Source organism: Podarcis cretensis (genome assembly GCF_951804945.1).
Source record: "Podarcis cretensis genome assembly, chromosome: 1".
Classification (NCBI taxonomy): Eukaryota; Metazoa; Chordata; class Lepidosauria; order Squamata; family Lacertidae; genus Podarcis; species Podarcis cretensis.
Window position 1 is genome coordinate 79,244,057 of NC_137170.1, and position 9,137 is coordinate 79,253,193.

At 42.7% G+C, this 9,137-nt stretch overlaps 1 protein-coding gene across 1 annotated transcript; it reads right to left on the reverse strand.

Moving 5' to 3' along the window:
* Positions 1-215: 215 nt before the first annotated feature.
* On the reverse strand, positions 216-6,632 carry RPLP2 (ribosomal protein lateral stalk subunit P2). The gene is made up of 5 exons (XM_079967853.1): positions 6,477-6,632; positions 5,244-5,367; positions 3,903-3,951; positions 1,084-1,179; positions 216-337 (listed from the first exon to the last, which is right to left on the reverse strand). The coding sequence occupies exons 2-5, from the start codon at positions 5,364-5,366 to the stop codon at positions 261-263; spliced, it is 345 nt and encodes a 114-aa protein (XP_079823979.1). The 5' UTR covers position 5,367; positions 6,477-6,632; the 3' UTR covers positions 216-260.
* Positions 6,633-9,137: the final 2,505 nt, after the last annotated feature.

Sequence of the window (9,137 nt, forward strand, 5' to 3'; positions counted from 1 at the left end):
TTTTTAATCTCTTAGCAGAGTTAAATAGCATCAAATTGCTCACTTTATGTTAATACCAAACAGCTTTGAACCACTCTAGAAAATCCGTAATTCACAAAACAATAACAAGAGTTGTAACTTTATCACAAGATGCTACTTCTAAAGAATTACCAAACGATTCAGAACACTGTACATGCAGAAAGCAAGGAAGCTTATCAAGTACGCCACAACAAAACAATATTTTAACCAAATTTTATTATAGATTAGCCCTCAACAAAAGTTTAATCAAACAGCCCAAATCCCATATCGTCATCAGATTCTTCAGACTCTTCTTTCTTTTCTTCTTTCTTCTCCTCCGCTGAAAAGACAAGTAGATATAGAGTTTAGCAGACAACTCTCAAAACAGCATTTTTATAGGCTAATTCTATATACTAGTGGTGGGGAATCTATGGCCCTCAGACATTGTTCAACTCCCTCCAGCATGGTCAATGGCAAGGGGTGATGCAAGCTGTAGCTCAGTTAACACCCAGAACATCACATGTCCCCATCACCACAACTGCAGCTGCCTTAAAGATGAAGTGTGAGGGTCAACCAATCTGGAGTTAGAAGAAAATTCAAAGAAAGTCATAATGCAAATAGCTGAAGGCAGACACTGCTCATCAACAAGTTGTATTAGGTTCAGCACTCATGTAGGCCATATGATGTCTCACTGCACTTAGTAACCCCGTGTTACAATATGCCAACATTACCTACTGCAAATAAGCAAAAAGAAAGCAGAGAAGATTGGCTGGGACTCAGCATCCATACCAAATCAGAGTATCATAGCTGAAGAGAATGTATCTGAAGTATGAGCTAGAACATTACCTTGCAATAATGTTTTCCTTACAACTGGAAGAGCTATTGCCAAGACATTTTTTTAATGTTGAATTGGGCAATGTTTCCAAATGCAACCAAGTCATATCATATGAGTTGTTCAGTTAATCTCATGTACTGTGGCTACTTAACGTGAAATTACCAAGTTTTTGGATTTCTCTCTAGTAGTCTTCTCCCACTTGATGCCTGCCTGCCCACCCAACCTTCCTTTTCATGATCCATTATACTTACCAGCTGCTGGTGCAGCACCTGCAGCAGGAGCAGCAGAACCTCCAGCAGAAACTGCTACAGCCCCACCAACTGGCATGCTGGCAAGCTTGCTGTTACCTGGGGGACATTAACAAATAAAATGAAGAACTGTATATGAAGCCAACGAGAGAGAAACCTGAGGACAAGCCCCCAATTCTGCAGTGTTCCCTACTGCCCAACCCTTTCCCCCCTTCCTGCCCCAGTCCATTTCTGATAAAGGGAGTAACAGAAGGATGAACTTTTGCCTAGCACTTTAGAAGACCAGTTTTGTCACAAGTTGTTGGCCCACATTACATCAGACATCAGAGGCTATTGACACAATACCAGTGATCAATTTCAGTTAACCACCAAACTCACACCAGCCTAGTTTCTGCATATAAACCAGGCCAACTGGTCCTTCAATGCCCTTCTCCCATGCAACCAGTGGGAACCTTTTGTTCCCATTAGCAGCATGAAGCCAAACTTAGAACTGTGGTAAGGAGTACACTGTGCAACTACAGAAGTTACATGATGAATGGACCCTAGAGATTTAAAGACTAGCTACCAATTAATGCCAACAGTTCCAGGGAAGTTGGCAATATACTATTTCCCTTGTGAGAACAAGCACGTCAGTGGGGGAAATGCCTGCTCTTTGTTTCTAGGAATATAAATCTAAACAATTGCATGGTATTCCTGGAGCCAGAACAGTAAACACATTTTATAACCATTCAGCATATTCTCAGAAAAGAGTATGTGTAACAGCAGAGCGAAGAAGTAATTTAAGTGTACAAAAAAACCCTTTATTTAGAACAAATACAAAGGGCCTCATATAAGCATTAACAAGTCCTATAGTTTGCTGTACCAGTCTTCCTGCAGGCATCTAGACACATCAACATTATCAGATAATCAAGGATATAACTGTTATAGTAACAGGAGCAGCCATATCATTGTAGTTACTATGACGATGTATTCAGCACCAACAATTTACATGGCACCTAACAGCCTAAGATGCAAGTACCTCCTGAAAGGAGGTTCCAACATTTTGCCAGTGGAAACAAAAAGGAGGCATGTGTGACCACACAAGGATGGGGGGTTCAGAAGGGCTTCACAGGAAGAGAGGCAATGCCACTGTGCTGGCATTCAAGGAGTTCAATGGGTGGCATAGAGTACTACATGGAGTGGAGGGCAGAATGACAAGGGGAAACAACATAGAAGCCTACTATAATTAGGTTGGGAGATGACCAAACCAGAACGTTTTACAATGTTGATTGACATGACTTAACAATGGGGGGGTGTTAGGGAACAATCCAAAATAAAGCCAAGGCTTCACGCTGGTCTACAAGGTGGATGCTACAAAGAGCACAAGAAGACCTTTGACATGCTCCCCAGGACGCCCAGGGACCATCAGGGTGGGGTACTGTTGTTGCTGGGGCAAAATTTAGTTTTGGATATGCATTATTTTTTGTTGGTGATCCGGGGGGGGGGTGTATGATGTATATATACACACACACAACTTGATTACCAGCAAAAATATACATCTATTACTGTTGGATTTATTATCATTGTATATTTGTCCACCATGAGATGTTTTCATTAGTTCACTGAGCATACGGCTGCTTAAATTTTGCCATAGCTTGTAACTGTTAGTGAGTCATGTAAAATGTTTTGGTGTTATGAGCTGCCTTGAGCATGGATTACTATGGAAAGGCAGCGCAAAAGTGATACTGGTACTGCTGAATTTACAAAAAACAGTTGTCCAAGTGTGCAAATGATGAGTAGCATGGGACCAATGAACAAGCCATGAAGATTCTCAGTATGTCCAGAAGGCACTGCCCACAAGGGAAACAGTGAGCAAACAACGAAAACAGGATGGAAAAGAACCAGCCTATAACAAGAGTTCTACCTAAGGTGTGGGAAAGGGCACAATCAGCAATATCACAGAGATTGTACAGGGAAAGAGAAATTGCAATAGAGAAACATGAGACACTAGGAAATACACAGTATGTTCCAAAAGTCCAGAGGCAGAGGGCAGAAAAAAGTTGGCCAGTAAAGGAGGAGGATGTTGATATATACCTGAAATGCAACCCATATATTCAAAGTATTGGTGCTAAGGTGTAAGGAGAAGACCAGGAGGTGAGGGGCAGACAGGATTAAGGAAATGCGGGGAGATGCTAGTAGGGTGGTCATCTCACCAAGCAAGATAGCTTGAGGGAGATGGAAGAGGGGTATGAAGTTGGGACTAGGACAAATAGCTTCATTATTTTATCACAGAAGGAGGCATGGTTGACAGGGAGCAAGATGGCAGCAGAAGACTTTTAATAGAGCAAACTGGCAAGACAGAAATTGTTATTCTTTTTAGAGACCCATTCAACCAGCAAGATCCCCCCCCCCCGAAGGCAATGCTGCTTTTTAAACAGCGATTTGTTGAGAACATCCTCTATACAAACAGGCAACAAGTGCCTGTTTTTATGAGGGTTTCCCCAAATTAATGTGGTCCACCAGCGAAACCCAGCAGGCACCAGCATGAGCCTGTAGGAATTAGGATGGACCCATTACATTTCCAAGCATATTCCATTAATGCCACACATACTTTATTGATTACACTCTGGATTGCCATTTGCTATGCTGAGTAATTACAGTATTAAAGTTTGGCCACTTGACTATTTCAAGATTGAATCATGTTGGTGTAGTAATTTCACCCCCTCTCTGCTGTAAGCAAAATAGTTAAATACCTCTGAACTAGTGACCTCTCAGCCCCAACACCTTCAGTGCCAAAGAGGGACTCATGGTCCCTTTCAAACCTGACTCCATTTTAAACTCACCTTGGGAGATGACATCTTCAATGTTTTTCCCATTCAGCTCACTAATGACCTGTGGGTAGAAAATTGAAAAGTGTTACCTAAAAAAGGTTCTAAGTGCAGGGAACTAAAGAACTACCAACTGTGGCCAAAATACTGCGAAACTGAAGCAACTCAAAACACTTTTTAAAAAATACAATTGGTCTTGCCTAGAGCTGCCCTGGGGAAACTGCACTGTGCCACACTGAACTCAGAAAGAGATTACCATCTTCTCAGATGCGTTATTGCAGCTTTGCACAAAAAAATATAGTGATCCCCAGGGCACTTTTGGTTAGCTACAGTCAAGCAGATTAGCTATCCAAGTGGGAATAAAATAACCTCTTACCAAGCACAGCATGATGTTCATCTGGAATCTCATTTGAGTCAAGAACTCAAATAACTGAATTGTTTTTATACAAGCCCCATATTTCCTTGGGTGAGGGAAATCATCAGTTTCCCATTATGCTTGCTGGGCTTTTGAGAAGGCAGAAACATCTTTACTTCTTCAAAGTCCATAATGGAGTGATTGAAACCAGGGAAGGTTGGTAGAAACTACTAATAATGGCTGAAAAACTACCAAGCCAAAACGTTGGGACTTCTAAAAATTAACCTTCTGTCTAAAAAAGTGATAGCCTTTCATTAAGCAAAGGTGTTTTTTCATTGCTGCTTAGCTCATTTAGGTTGTTTACCATAGTAAAGTTCAAGATAGAAAACTTTAATTTGCACTTCTTTTTATGCTGTACAAATTCTGCATGACTGCCAGCTGTCCCAATCTTAATACTAGAAAAGACAGATATAGCACACACAGAACTGAGCTATGGCAGCTTGCAATCTGCTCTTCCTTGCTGTTGGCATTAAGTCCAGAAGCCAAAGAAAGATGCAACACTGAACTGTAGATCTAGCTCAGAAGAAGCCTTCTATAACCAAGCCTTTGGCTGCTTACACAATCTATGGTGTTTGAAATATGTTTGTGGGAGAGGGGGGGTTATTGGTTTGTTTTCTATGTATTTTGTAATCTCATTTATTTTAATACTATAAACCACCCTGTGATCTTCAGTATACAAATGGAAGTCTCATTAGTACAGGATATGCAGTATAATATTAGAGCTACTCCAATTCATTCTGGACACTGAAAGTTAGCCCCAAAGCAGCTGAGAGGTGCACAGGGAATATCCAGAGAATACTTGTGAAATAGGAACCAATAACAACATTCTTCAAGCCTTCATTTTGCATAGTCTCTCTTTGGGTGATAAGGGGCTTGTGGTCCAGTGTAGTCTTTTCAATGAATGACATTTATGCCACACTGCACACCTATCTGTCACTCACCTTATTCACACGTTCATCGTCCGTCTCAATGCCTACACTGTCAAGAATTTTCTTTAAGTCTTTTGAGCTTGGGGACTCATTGCCCCCAAGGACAGCAAGAAGGTAAGCTGCAACGTAGCGCATTCTGGGAAAGAAAAAATAAGGCAGGATTATTATTTTTTTTAAATGGCCAATACTTATTTGAACAGCAGATGATTTTTCTTGTGTTTAATACATATGATAGTCCAGTGAGTTTTAAAATGGATGATACCACATAAAGTTCCAGGGGAGTATGCACAGCTGCCCTCTTAATTTTTGAAAAATCTATGCTTAAGAACTACCCTTATGTATTCCATATTAGGGGCATCCAGTAAGTAACTCCTATTTAGAGCACATGCTTCGCCTGCAGAAAACACCAGGTTCAATTCCTGACATTACTACTTTTATTTTAAAAAGGATCTAGTAGTGAATGCTACTATTCTTTACCAAACACTGCAGTGCCACCACTATTCACGACTGGACAATATTGTGGCAGATGAACAAACAGCCTGATTTGGTATAAGGCACCCTCTTCTTACATTACAACACACAATATGTTCTCCCAGCTGCAAATTAAATATTTAACTTGGGCGGAAAGGGGGGCTATAAAAAAAAATAACGATGTCACTTCAGGGCCTTCTAAAAATAAGCCCCCTCACGGGAGACACGTGCTACCATCACAACTCCCACATTCACGTTGGACAAAGCCGCCAAGCCGCTGAGATTTCAAGTTTCAACTTTCCAACGCCAGAACAAGCCGGAAATGGGAAAAACCTAATGCACTACGGTCGCTTACCAGGGCAAAAAAGCATCTTCACCGACTTGTTGCAATCTCTAATTTTTATTTTAAATCGGAATGGGGGGGGCCTGCTCCCAACCACCTCCACTCGCCCTTTTTGCCCGGGAGGCTTCTAAAGCACTCCCTTCGCCTTCGCCGTTTCTAGGGTATGATATGCCCTCCGCATCCTTTCGTCACAGACCACCACGATCACAGGCTCCTCTCCTTCCCAGCCGGGCCTTCCCTAACCTGGATCAGGAAGCACATGGCCGCCATGTCACCCCCTCCACCCTGGCCCACATGGTATCGCCTATAAGCTGCCCGGCTTATAAACCCGCGCAACAGCAGGCGGTGGAGATGGAATCTAAGCGCGTTCTGGAGGCATCCATTACAAAAAAAGGGGGCGCGGAGTAAAATAAGCCCCCAAGCCTACTCACTTCGGGCCTCTGGACGTGCGCTCTCTACGACGGCGATAGCAAAAAGGAAAGGGAGGAGCCTACGGCGCGGGGTTCTTCCCAGCACTCTCCAACAACCGGGTTTCTCACTGGACGCAAGGCATAGCCAACCAGAAACCGCATAGTTAGCGGCGTCCTTACGGTCGTAGCACTAAACGGAACTGAGACGCTTCCTGCCGGCCTTTGCAGCCGCCATGTCACTAGAGGCACCAGCGACGCCCATAAGGAGGAATGGGTCTCTGCGACTGCTGTTTCGGGATTAGAGGCGTCAGCAAGCGCCCTATGAAGGGGAAGAGGCTATATTTTCTTTTATCTGTGGCGGTGGCGGCTCTGAATTACGCCTTAGCCGGTGGAGCTGTGTGAATACAGCCTGCGTTTTCATTTCTGTTACTAATCCCTTTAAGGCGGCCAGCCTTGGGCGATGTTTCTGAACAGAATAGACTTGCCTATGAGAAAACATGCGTAGGATTGCGCTCAGTAACAAACTCAGTAACAATATGAACCTAGATACGTTTCCTTCTAAGTAAACTCAATTGAGCTCAGTGGGGCTTATTCCCAGGAAACTGTGAGGACTGTTGCATAAGTGAACACTGAGGATCAGTTTCTCATCCTAGGGGTGTTTCAGTCCTAAGGACACTGACTTGCCAGTAAGCCCCATGAAAGGCTGTGCCTGGGTGAAGGAGCATATGATTTGCATACAGAAGGTCCTAGGATCAGTACGCAACATCTCCAGCTAGGGCTGGGTGGAGGTCCTAGGATCAGTATGCAACATCTCCACCTAGGGCTGGAATTTGCCCAGCCAGATGCCTGTGGGAAGCCAGCATGCAGTACCTGAGTGTGAGAGCACTCTCGCCTCCTGCAGTTTCCAGCGACTGGTATTCAGAAGAATACTGCCTCTGATATTGGAAGTAGAACATAACCATCAGGGTTAATAACCCTGCCCTCCATGAATTTCTCTTAACACTCTTTTAAAGTCATCCAAGTTGTTGGCCATCACTTGCCTCTTGTGGGAGTGAGTTTAATTAACTATGTGCTGTGCAAAGAGAGGTACAGTACTTTGTTTGTTTGTCCTGAATCTTTCAACATTCAGCTTCACTGGATGTCTCTGAGTTCTAACGTTAGGCAAGACAATCTTTTTTCTACCATCTTTCTCCATAGCATCCTGAATTTTATACGTCTCTCATGTTGCCTCTTGAGTCGCCTTTTCTCTAAACTAAAAAAGCTTCTAATGTTGTAATTGTTGCATACAGGGGAACTGCTCCATTCTCTCGATCATTTAAAACAGCAAGAAAGAGCAATGAATTTCGCCAGTCTACACCCATGCCTTCATCCTGTTTCTTGGTCTCATGACCCTTCAATCCAGAACTACTGTGGTTCTCAAGAAACAGCTATTAAAATCATGATGATGATGCAAAGACCAGTTTGACAGAGGAGAACATCAGTTTCTCAAAGCAGCCAATGAATAGCAATGCACAAAGGAAGTACAGCAGAAGAGAAAGGATGAGAGACTGCAGCCACACTAGTCAGGAGTGAGAGACACTAAACCAGCTTCCAATTAAGCTAAACTGTGTTTTAATATTAATCTATAACTGTGCAGGCTCCAGGAGAATAGAATGAAATTGTTTTGTTCCTTGTGTACCTCCTGTGCTATTTATGAGTTAAGCCGTGGTTTGGCTTAGCATGCCATTGGAAGCCAGGCTCATAGCAAATAATGCACTGTTAGCAATATTTGTTCTCTCAGTCTGGAGAAGACAAACCAGGAGCTTGAAAATGACATGCCAAGCCAAGCCAAATCTTAGCTCCCAGCAGTGCAGCCACAGTAGGACCAGAGGAGAAGCAAAGTGGCAATGATCTCTCCAGGAGCTTGCACATTTGCACTAAGCCATGGTTTGGCTTAGCATTATTTGACTGGGTCTGACTAAAGGAATGTTATCGTGTTTTATTAATGTTCCTTCCTAGAACCAGCACTATGATCCAATAAAATAAAAGTATTATCACTCATTTTAAAATTATTCATGGGACAAAAGGACAAGAAGTTTCAGAATGTGTAAATCTTTGTCTGGATAATGATCTTATTTGCATTGAAAGCAGTAAGCCATATCTGAAAAAGAAAAGTTGATCTGTACACACGATCTGTAGCTAAACAGCCAAAGGATAAATAGCTACATAAACAATTGTTATGGGCTTAGCCCTATACCCTCCGGGGAGATCTTATTAAGCACTGAACAGAAGGAGGAAACCATATGCCCTGCCTCTATCCCAGGTGACCAATCATTTTTCAGTGTGCAACAGAATTAAGACTGCCATGCATAACTTGGGGGAGGGGAATCACTTATCAATAGCTAATAGCATGAATACTGGAACAGTTAAAAAAGCAAGAACACTGAAAACCCAGGTTATCAGTAAAGGGCCATTCATCCTTTGATAATCTTAAAAAAGGCAGTTTAACAACATACTGCAAACATAGTCTGGGGCTGGGGGTAGTTTTTCAACCTAAGTTTACATAGGGGAAAAAAGGGTATTATGAGTTTGTGGGTGCCTTGACGCACCCATAAATTCTTGGATGCCACACCCTCCCCATAATTCCTAAGTCTAGTGGCTGCTGGAGTTTAATCAATGTTTGGAGTATTAAGAAGGGCTGAC